At 38.3% G+C, this 20,055-nt stretch overlaps 1 protein-coding gene across 3 annotated transcripts in view; it reads right to left on the reverse strand.

The window, feature by feature from the left end:
- NAV3 (neuron navigator 3) overlaps positions 1–20,055 on the reverse strand; it is a 383,583-nt gene that overhangs the window by 165,107 nt on the left and 198,421 nt on the right. For all 3 annotated transcript variants that reach the window (XM_032346929.1, XM_032346928.1, XM_032346927.1), the window contains exons 10-11: positions 1,849–1,957; positions 770–1,153 (exon numbers count right to left, since the gene is read on the reverse strand). In XM_032346929.1, the coding sequence (XP_032202820.1) occupies positions 770–1,153; positions 1,849–1,957 (493 nt within the window). The remainder of the gene's footprint in view (positions 1–769; positions 1,154–1,848; positions 1,958–20,055) is intronic.

Below are 20,055 nucleotides of genomic sequence, written 5' to 3' on the forward strand. Positions count from 1 at the left end.
ATGTATGTGACTTCTAATGCAAGTCTCCCTTTTCCTTAGCATTATACAATCATGGCTAGTTAGGATAAGGTTTTGTATCTGTAAGGAATTATAATTATTTATAGAAGTAGCTTTAATAGAGTATCCTATTGCCTCCACTGGGGCTTATCTTCAGATTGGGCTGAATATTCCACATTGCCAAAATCTTTAAGAGTTTTATAATCACAATATTTTTTGCAGATTACAATAGAAAACAAGAAAAACAAAGGCTATGATTTAAAAAATAAACCTGATACCATCAAAAGAGATTGAAAATCTCAATTTTAAAACGATTTTCCCTCAAGTTAGATTGGAGGTGCATAACTGAAGAAAGCTAGAAAATATCTTTCTTCAAAGAAGTTAGAGGCAGTTTTGACAAACCAAATTGAAAAAATAAAATCCAGCAGCCCCGCAAAACTCCTCCTGTCCCCTTCCCACGTCTTTTACTACAAAATCTGTGACTTAAGAATTGTGTGAAAATCACTCCAAAAAGCACAGGGCACATTTGGTTCTCTCAACTAACAACAGAAAGATTTAAGGGCCTACAATGAAAAGATTTTATAGAAGTTTTAGATATTTTACTCTTCATGAATGAGCAGAAGAGAAGGTCTGATATAGCTCCAAACAACCTTCGATTTTTCGTGAGTTCTAATGACTTTGTGAGCTGACCGAATTACTTTTTCTCTAGCTCATGCATCTTAGTAGAACATTCCCTGTGTGCGTAATGTTGGTAGAGACTAAGGCCACTTACCCACTATTGATGTCATCAGCCCTGAGACTTTTCCCAAGGATATCACCGTCACTCATATATCCACCAACGTCGACTTCAGAAGACATGTCCAGGTCACTGCTCGCTTTCTCACTCATGTCAATTTGGGATATGTTTCCCAGTCGAGAGACAGCTGCTCGACGGAGAGGTGTTGTGTACATGAACCTCGAGGGGTCTGTGTGGATGAATCGGCTGGTACCACTGCGAGGGTAGCCAGCCCCCAGGGAGGGAGCATCTCCAGCCTGAAGTCGAGGACATGCCTGACCCAACCTCCAGGTCATGGGAGTGGGTCGGCTTGTCAGGTTGGGTATGGTCCTTCCATTCACTTCTGTTGTCACAGTGCTGTCAAATGTTGTCTCCAGGGTGCTGGCAAACAAATGAAGAAAGAACTATACTCGGATTCACTTGGGATCATAGACCAAAAATACATGAAGACAGGAAAGGCTAGAGCTGAGTCATTTCTTAGAAGTATGTCATTTTCATGAAAGTCAAATTATACTTTCATGATGAGATGCGAAACATCTCTGCAGATGTCAGCATGCGGGATGGGGCATTCATTAGAAGATTGTTGTTTTGCTTTTTTGCTTTTGAAAGAAATGTCATTGTCACATTGTAGATAAAGCAAAATTGTGTTTCACAGTTTCAACCAACCCTTCACCTAACCCCAATGGCTTCCCAGAACTATTCTAGAAGTTGAGACCAATTATGTTTCAGAGTCTCTCTGTACCCCCGCATCCCCACTCCTGCCCCAGATGCATTTCAACTGCAACTTCTGCCCACTGTTCTTTGTCACAGGCATGGAAATCTACTTGGTTGTGATGGTGATAATTTCAGTAGCTATTTTAATTTGAAAGGGATACTCTATAGAAGAAGAGATGGATGGGAGAAAAAAGTCCCAGGGTATATGCTAAGAAGTAGCCAGCTGAATGTCATGTAAAATTTAAGTGAGAAAATAGTAAGGGGAAATTAAATTTTTTCTTTATTCTTATAAGATGCTAAGTTCTTGATAGTCATTTTTTTTCTTTATTGGCCCAACAATATATAGAATTGAGAAAAAAAACCTGTGGCTTATCTGGGTCCCACGAAGACTGGACATAGTCTCCTCTAAATTTTGCCTCAAATCTGCTATGTTTTTAACTGTTCTCATTCTTCTTGTTTCAGGGTCTTCACCTGGAAAAGTAACATAATAATATATTTGCCAGTTAAGTTATTTACTGATCTCAGAATAACTGCATACATAGATAAGTAATATAAATTCTTCTCCTTAAAAATATAACAATAGGTAGGAAATTCCAAATGGCTACTCTCTGAAAAGTGTAATTCTTCTTTCTACATTCACATTCAATAAAATGTGAATAGAAACAAATGCATCATTACAAGTAATAACTGATGAGGAGTGATGATAATACAATAATACTTTGTAGATCCATGACCTTAATCATTGCGAAGTGACAGTGATTAATTCAGTAATATACTATTTAGTACTCCACATTATTGAGCTTAATTTAAAAATCTGAAATTATTTGGAACCTAATTAATCTCATAATTACCTATTTCTAGGTCTAGTCAGGAGAGTAAGATAAACTTACCTTGTAGCAATTACACATTTGGGCTCTGGGGAATAAGACAGAGGTCTTTTCTTACAGAGGCAATAGCATTATAAGTCTTCTATTAACATTGGGTGGCTATATTTTTAAATAAAAATATGTTGATTTTTCTACACTTTCTACAGGGACTCACAAAATACCCCTGTGACACCAGAGTGCCAATAAAGTCCCCAGCATCTAAACCCAGCATGTGTTTAATATGCATGAAACCCACAGGTTTCCAATGTGACAAATGCTGGCCTTGCTCAACCACCACCTCTCTTTGAGATGCAGAGGTGCCATTAAATGAGTTTGATTATGGACATGTAATACTTCCAAGCTAGTGGCCACCCGAAACTGGTCTATTTGGAGACTGAAAAGAACATGGGGACACAATAGAGGAAGTAGAGAAATTTAAAAAAAAAAAAAAAAGAAAGATGAGGGGTAGGAGTCAAGATGGCAGAGGATTAGCAGACTGAGATGATGTTAGGTCACAGAAGTTCAGCTAGGTAGATATCAAAGCATTCCTAACACCGACAACCCAACAGGAGATTGAAAAGAAGAGCAGCAATTGTAGAAACAGAAAATGGACCACTTTCTAAAAGGTAGGATGTGTGGAGAAGTGAATCTGAAGGGACGGGAAGAGAGGCTGTGGAAGGAAGGACCAGCTGCCGACAAGCGAATCTGAAGGGACGGGAAGAGAGGCCGTGGAAGGAAGGGCCAGCTCCCGACAAGTGACAGAGCAATGGAGCACAAAATTCTAACTTTTAAAAGTCTGCTCCAGACTGGGTGGCTCAGTGGATTAAGCCTCTGCCTTCAGCTCAGGTCGTGATCTCAGGGTCCTGGGATTGAGCCCCACATTGGGCTCTCTGGCAGGGAGTTTGCTTATACCCCCCGCCCCATCTGCTGCTCTGCCTACTTGTGATCTCTGTCAAATAAATAAATAAAATCTTTAAAAAAAAAAAAAAGTCTGCTCCACCGAGGGACATCATTCCAGAGTCCAACCAGGGGTGGAGCCCTCAAAGGGACAGTGTAGTCTCAGGTGCTGCGAGGTCACAGAAGGATCGGAGGTGTCTGAGTGTAACAGAGCACACAGGTATCAGAATGGGGAAGCCGGCTACAGAGATGGAGCTGAGGAGTAGACTCTCAGCTCAGAGTTACCTTAAACTGTGATCCATGGCATAGTCAGGCCCTGCTTTTTGATCAGGGACCCCATAAATGGCAGATCTGGGGAGACCCAACTTCCTTCTCTGGAGGCAGGAATCTGCTGTGTTTGGAGAATCCAAACGGGGCTGTGTGCCAGAGACTGAAATGTTCGGTCACTTGGAGCAAAGCTGGAGGCCAGGGAGACAGGAATGACTGACTGCTTTTCTAGGAGGGCACACTGAGGAGTGGGGAACCAAGCTCTCAGCTAATCCGGGCCAGAGATTGGGAGGCCACCATTTGCATTCCCGTCCTCCAAAGCTCTATGGAAAACATTCAGGGAACAAGAGTTCCCAAGAACAAACCTGATCAGATTACTTAAGCTGGCCCCTGGCAAGGGGGGCACAGTTGGACCTCGGACAAAGACATCTGAGAATCACTAAAACAGGTCCCTCCCCCAGAAGATCAGCAAGAACATCCAGCCAAGACCAAGCTCACTGCTCAAGGAGAATAACAGAATTCCAGAGGAAGGGAAAGCAAAGAATGGAATTCATGGCTTTCTCCCCATGATTCTTCAGTCTTGCAAAGTTAATTAAATTTTAAATTTTTTCTTATTCTAAGTTTTTTTAACTTTTCCTATTTCCTATTTAACTTTTATTAACTAGTTTATCTTAACAATACCTTTCTTAAAAAGATCAAACTTTTAAAATCTCCATTATTATAGTCATATTTCATTCTTCATTGGATCTAACTTTATTTTTTGTATACATATAGGGTTTTATCTTCTAAAAAATTTTTGGCATAAAATTTCTTCTAATACATCAAAATATACCCTAAATATAGCCCAGGGTATTGTTCTAGTCTCCAGCCTGAGCACATTCTCTCCACTTTCTTTTTCTAACCAAATTATCAATTCCTGTTTTAGAATTTTTTAAAAATTTTCATCTTTACAGTCATAGTCAATCCCTTCGTCATTTTACCCTTATTTTTGTATATATACAAGTTTTTCTTTCTTTAAAATTTTAGGAGGTACTTTCTTCTAAGGGACCAAAAAATACCCAAAATCAAGTGGATGGCTCTGTTCTATTCACCAGTCATATATATATATATATATATATATATATAAAATTTTAAAAAATTAAAGAAAAATCAATTTTTACATATATATACATATATATGTAAAAATTGATTTTTCTTTAATTTTTTTTAAACTTCTTTTTACCCCCCTCACTTATCCCCCCAATTTTGGTTCTCTTCTGATTTGGTTGGTATACATTTTCCTGGCATCTTTAACACCCTTTTACTACTTTGTTCTCTCACACATATATTCTTATCTGGATAAAATGACAGGGAGGAAAAATCACCACACACAAAAAAAGAACAAGAGGCAGTATTGAAGGCTATGGACCTAATCGATACAGACATTGGCAATATGTCAGATCCAGAGTCCAGAATGACGATTCTCAAGGTGTTAGCTAGGCTCAAAAAAGGCATGGAAGATATCAGAGAAACCCTGTCTGGGGAAATAAAAGCCCTTTCTGGAGAAATAAAAGAACTAAAATCTAACCAGGTTGAAATCAAAAAGCTATTAATGAGGTGCAATAAAAAATGGAAGCTCTTACTGCTACGACAAATGAGGCAGAGAGAGAATTAGTGATATAGAAGACCAAATGATGGAGAATAAAGCAGCAAAGCAAAAGAGACAAACAAGTACTGGACCATGAGGGGAGAATTTGCAAGATAAGTGATATCATAAGATGAAACAATATTAGAATAATTGGGATTCCAGAAGAAGAAGAAAGAGAGAGGGGGGCAGAAGGTATACTGGAGCGAATTATAATAGAGAATGTCCCTAATATGGCCAAGGGAACAAACATCAAAACCCAGGAGGCACACACAACCCCCCTCAAAAGCAATAAAAATAGGTCCATACCCCATCATCTAATAGTAAAACTAGCAAGTATTAGTGACAAAGAGAAAATCCTGAAAGCAGCCCAAGACAATAGTCTGTAACATACAATAGTAAAAATATGAGATTGGCAGCACACTTATCCACAGAGACCTGGCAGGCCAGAAAGAACTGGCATTATATATTCAGAGCACTAAATGAGAAAAACATGCAGTCAAGAATACTATATCCAGCTAGGCTATCATTAAAAATAGAAAGAGAGACCAAAAGATTCCAGGACAAACAAAAACTTAAAGATTTGTATACACAAATCCAACCCTACAGGAAATATTGAAAGGGTTCCTCTAAGCAAAGAGAGTGTGAAAGTAGTAGACCAGAAAGGAATGGAGACAATATACAGTAACAGTCACCTTACAGGCAATACAATGGCACTAAATTCATATCTCTCAATAGTTACCCTGAATGTAAATGGGCTAAATGCCCCATTCAAAAGACACAGGTATCAAAATGGATTAAAAAAAAAAAAGCCATCAATATGCTGTCTACAAGAAACTCATTTTAGACCCAAAGACACCTCCAGATTTAAAGTGAGGGGGTGGAAAACCATTTACCATGCTAATGGACATCAAAAGAAAGCTGCGCTGGCAATCCTTATATCAGATACATTAGATTTTAAGTCAAAGACTATACTAAGAGATGAGGAAGGACACTATATCGAACCCAAAGGGTCTGTCCAACAAAGAGATCTAACAATTTTAAATATCTATGCCCCTAACATAAGAGCAGCGAACTATATAAACCAATTAATAACAAAATCAAAGAAACACATCAACAATAATACAATAATAGTATGGAACATTAACATCCCCCTCACTGAAACGGACAGATCATCCAAGTAAAAGATCAACAAGGAAATAAAGGCCTTAAATGACACACTGGACCAGGTGGACATCAAAGTATATTCAGAACATTCCATCCCAAGCAATAGAATACACACTCTTCTCTACTGCACATGGAACATTCTCCAGAATAGATCCCATCCTGGGTCACAAATCAGGTCTCAACTGGTACGAAAAGACTGGGATCATCCCCTGCATGTATTAAGACCACAATGCCCTGAAGCTAGAACTCAATCACAAGAGGAAAGTTGGAAAGAACTCAAATACATGGAGGCTAAAGAGCGTCCTACTCAAGAATGAATGAGTCAACCAGGAACTTAAAGAAGAATTGAAACAATTCATGGAAACAAATGATAAAGAAAACACAACTGATCAAAATCTGTGGGACAAAGCAAGGACAGTCCTGAGACAGAAATATATAGCAACACAAGCCTTTCTCAAGAAACAAGAAAGATCTCAAGTACACAACCTAACCCTAAACCTAAAGGAGCTGGAGAAACAACAGCAAAGAAAGCCTAAACCCAGCAGGAGAAGAGAAATCATAAAGATCAGAGCAGAAATCAAAGAAATAGAAACCAAAAAAACAGTAGAACAGATCAATGAAACTAGGAGCTGGTTCTTTGAAAGAATTAATAAGATTGATAAGCCCCTGGCCAGATTAATCAAAAGAAAAGAGAAAGGACCCACATAAATAAAATCATGAATAACTGAGGGGAGATTACTACCAACACCAAAGAAATATATACAATTATAAGAACATATTAGGAGCAACTATATGCCAGCAAATTTGGCAATCTGGAAGAAATGGATGCATTCCTAGAAACCTATAAACTACCAAAAATGAACCAAGAAGAAACAAAGAACCTAAACAGACCCATAACCAGTAAGGAGATTGAAGCAGTCATCTAAAATCTCCAAACAAACAAGAGCCCAGAGCCAGACAGCTTCCCAGGGAAATTCTACCAAACATTTAAAGAAGAATTAATACCTACTCTCCTGAAACTGTTCCAAAAAATACAAATGGAAGGAAAATTGCCAAACTCATTTATGAGGCCAGCATTACCTTGATCCCAAACGCAACAAAGACCCCATCAAACAAGAAAATTACAGACCAATATCCTTGATGAACACAGATGTGAAAATTCTCACCAAAATACTAGCCAATAGGATCCAACAGTACATTAAAAGGATTATTCACCATGACCAAGTGGGATTTATTCCTGGGTTGCAAGGTTGGTTCAACATCCACAAATCAATCAGTGTTGATACAATACATTAATAAAAGAAAGAAGAAGAACCATATGATACTCTCAATAGATGCTGAAAAAGCATCTGACAAAGTATAGCATCCTTTCGTGATCAAAACTCTTCAAAGTGTAGGGACAGAGGGTACATACCTCAATATCATGAAAGCCATCTATAAAAAACCCACAGCAAATATCATTCTCAATGGAGAAAAACTAAGAGTTTTTCCGCTAAGTTCAGGAACAAGGCAGGGATATCCATTATCACCACTGCTATTCAACATAGTATCAGAAGTCCTAGCCTCCTCAATCAGACAACAAAAACAACAACAAAATTAAAGGCAGCCAAATCAGCAAATAAGGAGTCAAACTATCACTCTTTGCAGATGAAATGATACTTTATGTGGAAAACCTAAAAGACTCCACTCCAAAACTGGAATTCAGTAATGTGTCAGGATATAAAATCAGTGCACAGAAATCAGTTGCATTTCTATACACCAACAACAAGACAGAAGAAAGAGAAATTAAGGAGTTGATCCCATTTACAATTACACCCAAACCATAAGATACCTAGGGATAAACCTAACCAAAGAGGCAAAGAATCTGTACTCAGAAAACTATGAAGTACTCATGAAAGAAATGGAGGAAGACACAAAGAAATGGATAATGTTCCATGCTCATGAATTGGAAGAACAAATATTGTGAAAATGTCTATGCTACCTAAAACAATCTACACATTTATTGCAATCCCTACCAAATACCATCAAATTTTTTCAAAGAAATGGAACATATAATCCTAAAATTTATATGGAACCTAAAAGACCCCAAATAGCCAGAGGAATGTTGATAAGGAAAGCCAAAGTTGGTGGCATCACGATTCCAGACTTCAAGCTCTATTACAAAGCTGTAATCATTAAGACGTATGGTACTGGCACAAAAACAGACACATAGATCAATAGAGCAGAACAGAGAGCCCAGAAATAGACACTCAACTCTATGGTCAATTAATCTTTGACAAAGCAGGAAAGAATGTCCAATGGAAAAAAGACAGTCTCTTCAACAAATGGTGTTGGGAAAACTGGACAGCCACATGCAGAAAGATGAACCTGGACCATTTCCTTACACCACACACAAAAATAGGCTCCAAATGGATGAAAGACCTCAATGTGAGAAAGGAATCCATCAACATTCTGGAGGAGAACACAGGCAGCAACCTCTTTGATCTCAGCCGCAGCAACTTCTTCATAGAAACACAGCCAAAGGCAAGGGAAGCAAGGGTAAAAATGAACTATTGGGACGTCATCAAGATCAAAAGCTTTGCACAGCAAAGGAAACAGTCAACAAAACCAAAAAACAATTGACAGAATGGGAGAAGATATTTGCAAACAACGTATCAGATAAAGGGTAGTATCCAATATCTATAAAGAATTTATCAAACTCAATACCTAAAGAATAAACAATCCAATCAAGAAATGGGCAGAGGACATGAACAGACATTTCTGCAAGGAAGACATCCAGGTGGCCAACAGACACATGAAAAAATGCTCCAGATCCCTTGGTGTCAGGGAAATACAAATCAAAATCACAATGAGATACCTCATCACACCAGTCAGAATGGCTAAAATTAACAAGTCAGGAAATGACAGATGTTGGAGAGGATGCAGATAAAGGGGAACCCTCCTACACTGTTGGTGAGAAAACAAGCTGGTGCAGCCACTCTGGAAAACAGTATGGAGGTTCCTCAAAAAGTTGAAAATGGAGCTACCCTATGACCCAGCAATTGCACTACTGGGTATTTAACCTAAAGATAGGAATGTAGTCACCCAAAAGGGCACATGCATCCGAATGTTTATAGCAGCAATGTCCACAGTAGCCAAACTATGGAAAGAACCTAGATGTCCAGCAACAGATGAATGGATAAAGAAGATGTGGTATATATCTACAATGGAATACTACACAGCCATCAAAAGAAACGAAATCTTCCCATTTGCAACAACGTGGATGGAACTAGAGGGTATTATGCTGAGCAAAATAAGTCAATCAGAGAAAGACAATTATCATATGATCTCCCTGATATAAGAAATTTGAAAGGCAAAGTGGGGGACTTAGGGGGTAGGGAAGAAAAAAATGAAACAAGATGGGGTCAGGAGGGAGGTAATCTTTAAGTGACTCTTAGTCTCACAAACCAAACTGAGAGTTGCCAGGGGGTAGGGAGAGGGTGGTTGGGTTACGGACATTGGGGAGGGTATGTGATATGGTGAGTGCTGTGAGTTGTGTAAGCCTGACGATTTACAGACCTGTCCCCCTGGGGCCAGTATATGTTAATTTTTAAAAGTAATTAAAAAGGGACACCAGGTGGTTCAGTGGGTTAAGCCTCTGCCTTCAGCTCAGGTCATGATCTCAGGGTCCTGGGATCGAGCCCCACATCAGGCTCTCTGCTCAGCAGGGAGTCTGCTTCCCCTTCTCTCTCTGTCTTTCTCTCTACCTACTTGTGTTCTCTCTCTGTGTCAAATCAATAAGTAAAATCTTTAAAACAAATAATAAAAAAATCTATTTGTTCTATTTCTGAGAGTTGCCTGTTAAAGTTTCTAGTGATAACTGTGAATTTATCTCCTTCCCCATTTAGTTTTGTCAGTTTTTGTTTTATGGACTTCAAAGCTCTGTTATTAGGTGTATTATGTTCAGAATTGCCCTGTCAGTTGATACATTCAATACTTTATCATTATAAAGTATCTGTCTCTAACTTGGACAATATTTCTTGTTTGAAGTCTACTTGATCTGATAGAAATGCAGTTACACTAGCTTTCTTATGATTTGTGTTTGGATGGTGTATATTTTTTCTATCTTTTTACTTTTAAACTCTTTGTGACTCTAAAGTGTGTATTCATATTGGCAAGATAAATTTCAGTCTTATATTATTCATTCTGATAATCTCTGTTTTTAATTGTAAGTTTTAATCCAATCACATTTAATATAGTAATTAATATAATAAAAGAAAGAAAGATGAACGAAGGAAAGGAGGGAAGGGAAGGGAGGTAGGGAATGGATGGGCTAAGGGGAGGGAAGGTATGAGGAGGAGAGGGGAAGAGAGGAAAGTAAAGGACAGGGATAGGGGGAAAGAGAAGGGAATGGAAGGGAAGGAAAAACAAAAGGGAAAGTGAAGTTAGAAAATAGCATATATTAAACTTCTATATGAAAGCCATCACATAGACAGGTGAAGATGTATATCTACAGTCTGTTTCAAAAATATTGGTAGATATTTGATGTGTTCATTTTCTTCTACAGAATTCATGCCAGATTAAAAATATATATATACAGCAAATGCACCCACTTAACATGTATAATATCAGCATAGCGTTGGTAGGGATTTCAGAGAATGTCTGTCCTTGTCTCTCAGCCAGTGAGGAAACTCATCTATGCCTCCCGTGGGAGATAGCCATGGGCCTCTGCCTTAAACCTCCAAGACTGGAGAGGCATCCTCTCAGGAAGAGATGGCTCCTTCTACTCTCGGACAGGTCTAAATGTGAAAACATTTCTGAGGATGGACAATTTGCCTCCCTTTCATTTCCATCTAGTGGTCCTAGCTACTCTGTAAGCCACTAAACTTTCAGAGACTGGAACACACCAACTGCCCACTCCTCTATTTTCTTCTTCAGCCAAACATCACTCTGTTGTTCATTTTTCCTCATCCCAAGTGGTTGCCAAAACATCCACCATTCTGCTGCCAGTCTGTAAATGTCTACTTTTTAATTGACAAAATATTTGGACAATTAAAATATGCTTAAAAATAGCATTATTACTTCAACCTTAGAAAGTATAAAAAATGCTTAATATATAATCAAGATAGAAAAATATGTATTGTACACTCATGCACATGGCATAAACTTTTCCTACACTATTTAAAGGCATGCAATCCTTAACCTCATAAATTAACATCACTTTAAAACTCAAAGCTGTTAATAACCCTTGAGATTCTAATAATAATCTCTCCAGAACTTCATCTCACCCTTCTCATAAATATAACAGCATATTTGAAAAATGGCTAGAAAGAAGCCTACTTTTTACTTCTAAATAACCTGGTAAAACCCTGAAGCTAAAGAAGGAGCATGTAAGGAAAATCGTAAAGAGTAGGATATCATTATAGCCGAAGGAAAGGCAGAGATGATCGGAGAGATTTTACTTCAAGTGGGTAAAAGAAATAGTGCAGAATGAAACAAAATTGGAGAAGCACTAGAGCCAGTATTAGAATACACGATTCTAAGCGATGGTAAGAACTGAGAAGTCTTAAGGGCAGGAAGTACTGAGATGACCTTTACAGGAGGGAGGAGGGAATACAGTTATTGACCCTACACAAGGTCACAAAATATAACCATTACACGTCACCTGTCCTTGGCCTCCTTCCCTCTGTGAGAACTCTTACACTGTAATCAAGTTGCATTTCAATCACTTGTCCCTACCCTAGCATGATATTTGAATTATTTTCAGTACCTTCTTAATTTAAATTATAGGAACATTGTATTTTCAGAAGTTCCATTTCACTAAATGTTTTCTCACATCCTCATCTTTTAAACATCCTTCTTCTGGGGTTCCTGGGTGACTCAGGTCGTTACGCATTGGACTCTTGGCTTCCGCTCAGGTTGTGATCTCATGGGTTGTAGGAGCGAGCCCCACACAAAGCCAGGCTCCCTGCTCAGCTCAGAGTCTGCTTGAAGATTCTCTCCCTCTGCCCTTCCCCACCCCCATGCACACTCTCTCTCAAATACATAAATATAAATAAATAGATAGATAAATAAATAAATATCCTTCTTCCAATCCAACAGCCATCTTAGATCCTTGGTTTTTCCAACTGCATACATTTTTGTTTATACAGCTTCTCTCCGATTTCAGAATCACAAGCTCCTTTCCTCCTTTGGTTTTATTCACCACGATATTCACTCACATGGCACTGCACCGTTCATGACAACCAGACAGATATTTTCCTCCCAGTACTTAATTGAACAAAACATAATCCCTGCCTCATTCAGGTTATGGAAGATGACAACCAAGCCAAAATCTAAAGCAGTGAATGTTTTCAATGACCCACAAAAGTCAAAATACAATTAAATACACTTTACAAACCCCTTTAGGATTATGCAAATCTGAAACATCCTATAAATTTGTATCCAAATGATGTCTAGAAGATTGGGGGAGGGATGGGAGCCTCAGCTGAAAAGCCCAAATGTAAAAGCACAAGTAAAATGACACATTAGTGACAAATAAAAGTTAGCAGAGAAAAATACATATGATAAATTCATTCAGTGTTATATCTCCTCTCACTTCCAAACTCTCAAAGCCATTAAGGCTCAGTTGAGACCTACTCTTTGCCCCACTTACAGAAGACACTTTATAAGCAATGAGAAAGCAGTTTACAGTTTACTTTAAGTTAAAAACTTAAAGTGAATTCCAGAATATACCATTTTGGAAAATGTGTGTAAGCCCTTACTATCCTGTCTGATAATCAGGAGGCCTCTTTTGGGAAAAACAGTAGCTTTTACATTTTTGCTTAGGGGTAGATGAGCCACTTAATCTGTGCGGTCCTGCTCGTACTTTTTAGGCTTTAATTATATACATTGTAATTAACACTGCCAGCACTGTCATCTTTTAATAGGAAGTCAAATTACATATGAATGAACCTGATTCACAGAGAATTATGTCCTCTACATCACCTACTTTGCAAATGTTATTATTTAGAGTACAGCTGCCTGATTTATTTTGAGAACCCTAATTTTACAGATGTCCCCAACAGTGATTTGGATGGAAATTTTCAAATTCTCTTAAGATAGATACTTTGAGCAGAAAATAGCCAAAACACAGCCAACTACCTTTTAAATATTCTCCTATATAGTTGCAGCACAGACTCTAGTCTAATCTATTAGGATTCTCAAGACTAAAGAGATGAATTCTAGGAACCCGGCCTAAAAATTAACCTGGAAGAGGCCATTTTGAGTCCGAAGCAGAATCTATTCAAGCATGTGGCAGAAATCCTGAAATTCTTGTGTGCTCTGGGCTTGGATATATTTGCCAATTTAACATGCATCATTATTGAGGCAATTGCATTGGAGGGCTTCATTATCCTGATATGATTATTCATGTCACAACTATCTGAATAAATTCTTCCTTACTTCCTTGCTCGCATTTTGAATACTGGCACAAGTTGGGTGGAGGAAGCCTTAAAAAGAATAATCCCATAAATATAATAAGCAGATGCTCAGTTTAAAAATCACGGAATGTACAGACTTCTATTGAGAGATTACCCTCTGACGGTAGTGCTCCAAGTTATTTATGCACAAAAAGGCATATGTCACATACACACCCACATTCAGCATGGTTTAATTTAGCAGAGCAACCAACAAATACTGGCAGGGTACTGCTCTCTGTTCATATCTTCGAGAGTACTTATATACAAGGTACTTAGAACGAGATAAATGCTACTACTTTCAAGGGAAAAGATGAATATTATTTGATCCTGCAGTTCAGAGGATCAAAAGAATAAAAAGATCCTTAAGGAGTAAGACTCCCTCCCCTGCCTTTGTACTGCATAGAGGACTTTCATGAGAAACAGTTCATCACAGATACCACACAATGGTGAAGAAGTCAATCTTCTACGTCTGAGCACCTGGTACATTCAGATTCAGATTCAGAAATCACTATTCCTATGCCCGTGGAAACATTACTCATCTAAAGCCAAACAGACATGAAAAATCAAGCACTATTTGCCGCTGTCTCTCTAAGCTTTCTTCTTCTAAAGCTGGTTCACTAAGATTCCAGAGAGCTTCATCAAACATCTGGTAACAGGAGAGATTACACAGAGAATAAAAACACATCCACATTTAGCATCAGCTACCCAGAAACAAAGAGATCACTGGTCAGGTTTAATTCTTTCAAATATGGGGAGACTTTTATGAAGTTTTCTTGTAAACATACATATTAACAAAATACAATGTGGTCAAGAGTTTGAAACTTATGGATTTTTGCAGAAGACACCCTATGATGGAAATTCACTTTGGTAGAACACTCAGTGAGACACAACAACTAAAATGGACCCAGGCTGGCTACTTAGGTAGGCAGCAAAGTCCAAACGGAAACAAAATAGAAGAATTACTCCAGATATCTTCACAGCTTATTAATTACAGATTATGTGAGAAGTTGTTACTAGACTTAGGCCATCAAAAAGGCCTACTTTGTAAAGTATAAATATAGTTCACAGTCATTGACACAGTAGTTGAAATAGTTATAATGTACACACTTGGGAGAATTTTTTTGCCAAACACCAAAAAAAAAAAAAAAAAAAAAGCAATGTGTGAGTAAAGCTGTTCAAAAGAGGCCTCTGCATTTCTGAAAGTGTTACTAGCATGCCTGGTGCTTGTCATTGAGGTACAAACGAGGACCATCTATTTGGATACCACTGAGGCAGCAGAAGAAACTGACTATACAAAACATTTCCCCAAGACATTTCCCCTTCACTGTTCATTGCATGTTTGTGGTGAGGTCACCTTGAGGAAAATCCAATAAATAAGTCCCATTAATTACTAAGTAACAAACATGTTTGCAATTGTAAAACATTAACCACTCCTTTATGGATGTCTAGAATGTCCCAGATACCAGGCCAATAGTGCCCAGGGCAGATTGCTGCTATCTATTTTCTCCAAATAGACTTTACGACTGGTTCTCAAAGTTCAGCTTTACAAAGAAAATAATGGCAACAAGTAATTAATTTTTTTTTTTTTTTTTTTTTTTTTTTTTGCGTCACCAGCTTTAAAAATCCCTTCAGAAGAATGGAAGCTATTTAGCCAATGCAAATGGGCAGCTTCTTAAAATCCCCTCCTCCTTCTGGGGGAACAAATCCGACTTACCTAACAAGTCAGTGTAAAGTGCCTGTTCCAGGTCGCCCAGCATTGTGAGGATCACATCCTCGTCCAGATGAGCTGTGCCTTCCCGCAGGCAGCTTTCTCCCTCCTCCTCAGCCCAGCTCCTGCTGATGCTGCTTTGCCTGGAGGACGCGTTTTCATCTTCAGACCTGCTATCTTCATCACTTTCGCCTTCCAAGCCCTTTCTGGAAGACCAGCCCTCCAAGCCCTCACTGCCTGACTGGCTAGCAGGCAGAAGGCTCCAGGCCCCCGGGCCGCCGGTGTGGTACAGGGACTGGACAGAGCGCGAGACAAATCTGGACAGCGAACGCCTCTCCGCATAGTCTGATTCTCTCTGGCTGGCCTTTGCGGCATTTCCAAACCAGTTGGAAATGCGCACAGTGGGTCTCCTCTCCCCTTCACTGGTGAGGGCAAGATTGGTCAGAGACTTCTGCTTCTGAAGGCAAGCTCCCCTTCGCCTTACTTCTTTGCTCCGAAACACAGAGAGTTCAGCCGGCCGCTGCATGGCTCTTCTAGGGGCTTCTTCTTTTCAACTGGACCTCATATTGTCTTTTACACAGAGAGAGCAACTGGCATTTTTGGTTTTAATTAACACATGCACTTCAGTAAAAATCCCAACAGGTGCCAACATTCACATAAGACTCTAGAGTGATGATACAATTAATCAGTTGCCCACAATCAAGCTTGCCACATTCTCTTTCTAATCAGCAGTACTTACAAGCATTTTGCTTGAGTGTATCTGAAGCAGAAAAGAGTTCACCAAAGACACTGCTCCAGCTGAAAGTAGCACAGGAAGCCAACTACGTTTTCCAGTCTTCATCCAATCACGTGTCTCAGCAGGACGATGGGTCCACATTTCCCTGTATCACTTCTGTGTTCCCAAACGCGAGGCACCAGTGATCTCACTCCCGGTTTTTTGTTTTATTCTTTTCTTCTCTTTCTTTCTTTCTTTCTTCCTTTTTTTCCCCCCTACTTCTCACAAGCCTTTCACTGATCTAGGTCTGCAGCTCTTGACTCTAGATGAGCTGACACGTTGCAACGCATACAGCCTCCGCATCGGAGCCTCCTAAGAGCAGAAATTTAGCACCGAAGCCCAGTGCTGCACGAGCGTCTGGGGCTTTAGTATTCCACCTGCATTCTCAGATCTATGGCCCTTCCTTGCTGCTGCAGTGGATGCTGCTGGCTGCCATGGCAGCAAACATCCTGCTAAATTAGAACAGAAGCACGAAAGCGGCTGTCCAGCCTAGAATGCCACAGGTTTCAAAGCCAAGCCCGAACGAGAGGCTACACTATTAGCCCTCTGCACATTTAAATCACTCCTGGCCACCCAGCCCCAGATGCAGACACACACACACACACACACACACACACACACACTCTCTCACACACTCACACATTCTCTGATTCGGAGAATGACAGACTAATTCTCTATAGCTGCAGGCAGCTGAAGCAGGCAGATCTGCCTTCTGAATGTTGGGATTTGTGCTGTAAAAGCACAAATCAAATTCAAGAGTGTAAAGGACCTAAAAAACGTAGCATGACACTCTCCACTGGCTGGCAGATAATGCTTTAAAGGGAAAGACTTCACCTCATCTGTCAAGGGCTTGTTATGCTTAGCTATTTAGTAAAATCCTAACAGGACAATTAAAAAATCAAGACTTCTTCCTGTAAAAATTAGCAAAGAAAATAACTCAAGAGGATTTTCCCCAATATTTTCACTCAAAGCATAATTAAAAGTTGATGTCCAAGAATGCAGAAAATAAGTATGTGACAAAAAAATATAAAATACAAATTGTGTTTTTTGATACTGAGCATTTTTTCTAGTCTACTATTGCAGAAGCACTAGCTCTTTGTTTTTTAATATTTTAATAAAAACAATTTATTATATTTATCCTGTACTGATTGTGTATATTCACCAGCACCCCAAAATTCTAAATTTAGGAAAACTTTTAAAATGCTTATTAAGTTAGTAGGGACCACGTGTACTATTTAAAGCTAAGGAGAAGAGTATTAAAAAATTTTTTTGAGGTTTTTTGCCCATAAACATTCCATATGAAAAAGAAGAAAGTGGAGAAATACATAGAAATATTGGTGCCTTTCCAACTGATAAGTCCCTATCATTTTCTGAACTAATAAGATCAAATTACCTCTGAGCTTTCACTTCATATTGAGTACCTCAACTAAGGGAAATGCTCAATTTCTTAACTATATAAATTAGCATTATAATATACAGTGCCTATACATTTATATATGATAATAACCTTCTTTGCAAAGCTAATTAATTCTTAAGATCAGCCCCAAGGAAGATCATAGCTAGATCTGTTTCACACACATATATAAAAGGAAATTAAATGAAAGGCAATTTTTTACAATTATTTGCAGAAAAGAAATTGCAATTAAGCAAACAAATCTGTGAATGTGAATACTGATTTTCAATTCTTCGGTCTTTAAAAATAAATTTCTTAATTTCTTATATGCAGTGTGCTTAAATGAGGGTACAAATGTCAAATCATAGAAACTGAGGATAGAAATTGATGATTATCCTTATAAAAACATCATCTTACAAAGTGTTTTTTTAAAAGATGAAAATGCCACTCCCCTCTGGATTCCTAAGCAATACATTTCTTTTTCATTTGGAATTACTGCGACCCAGTAAATCACCAGGTTATAAGACTACAGTAGATTTGATGATGCTATATAACTTTATTTTCTCTGACATGTATTACACTAAAATACACACGTAGCGTACTCTTGAGTCTCACAGATTCATAAAAAAGGGAATTCTTATGCTTTCGACATCAAAATTAGTGAAAACAATAATTATGTCCTCTTCTTATACAAAGGAGCTTGTTACCAATCAGCTTAAACCAGTGGTTAAACTTTAGTCTTCAGAACTCTCAGAGAACTCATTGAGTTATAGCTTGCTGGGCCCCAGCCCCATCCCTACTCATTTAGTAGGTCTGAAAGGGGCTCGAGACTGCATTCTAACATATTTTGGTGATGCAGATACTGCTGGTTCTGGGACCCCACTTTGATAACTACTAGCCTGAGACTAGTGTTTTTCAACTGGGTTGAGGATATTCAACTGGGTTAGGGGACATTCAGCAACATCGGAAAACATTTTCAGTTGTTACATCTGGGCAGTGGTGCTTCTAACACCTAGTAGGTAGAGGCCAGTGGTGTTGATACCCCGACAATGACAGGACAGCCCCCCACAACAAAGAATTATGCAGACTACAATATCAGTATTGCCGAGGTAGAAAAATTCTGGCTTAGACTAAGTTATTTTGAATCTACAAATGTTTTAGAAATTCTAGTGGCTTACAAAAACAAAGATGCATTTTTGTTCACATGAACATCCACTCTGTTGGCTGCAACTCTAATCCAATTCCCCCTAATACTAAGACCTATGCTAAAAGAGGAGGAAGAGTCTTCAGACATGTTCATAGTATGACAGAGGAACAAGCAATGAGAGATCCAAGCAAACTGACTCTTAAAAGTTTCTGTTCAGGAATGGCCCACGTCATTTTTCCACTCACATTTCATTGGTCAAATTAAATCACATGGTCTATCCTGATTCATGGATCAGGAAATATAATCTTCGAGTACGGGTAGACCCAGGAAGGGGCTGATAAGAAGGAACTAGTTATTCTGAATAACCTTAACAGAAAACATCAAAAGGGTATATCTTTAGCTAAAAATATTGTTGTCAACTTGCAGCTACAATCATTTTTCCTCTGGAACCACATCAGTTCATCAATTTAAACTGAGTAACAGTGGGGAACCCACTTCTTGCTTCTGCAGAGGTAGCTATACTTGCTTCCTTTGGATGTGCATTCATTTACAGGTATAATTATACTTATTTGCATTCACCCACATAAATGTATGTTATACAAAGTGGAGGAAAAAGCTTTGGTGCATAGATGAATATACATTATCAATACTAAAAATGAGAATCACTCTAATTTTACCAAGACTTAAATTAAGCATAGCTTCTATAATGTTCTAAAAAGGAATACTTTTCAGCTTTTAATAAACATAATTATAAAGTGGTCATTTAAGTAAGAGATCGAAACTGACTTAAATTACCTGAGCTTGATTTCTTAATCTTTCTAAATATTCAAGAAAAAGGTAACTTAAGTAATCATTCACAAAAGTCTTAAATACCAGATATTGACCATTATTCAAGACAAAGTTTGATAAGTCAGAAAAGAAAACACATGTAACCATTACCTTATCCTGCTTCATCTAAATTCTCACTTCTAAAATGATTTCCCAAATTCATTCAATTATGTTATTACCTTTTCACAAATGGTATGGCAGCTTTGCTAATACCAAGGCAGTCTGGCACTTTCAATGTTTTTCAGTGAGTACAAATTTTAGATAAAGGTTAAAAAATGCATTAAACAGATGTTATACATGTTGGTAAAAAGCCTTAGGCACAAAAAAAAAGGGCAAGGGTGAACCTATGCAAAAACAAACAAACAAAAAGCAACAAAACAAAACAAAACAAAACAAAAAACACCTAAAAACTTTTTTGAATGATTCCAGTGGACTAAAAAACACAGCTCACTTTACAT

The sequence above is a fragment of the Mustela erminea genome, chromosome 6, assembly GCF_009829155.1.
Source record: "Mustela erminea isolate mMusErm1 chromosome 6, mMusErm1.Pri, whole genome shotgun sequence".
NCBI classification, from domain to species: domain Eukaryota; kingdom Metazoa; phylum Chordata; class Mammalia; order Carnivora; family Mustelidae; genus Mustela; species Mustela erminea.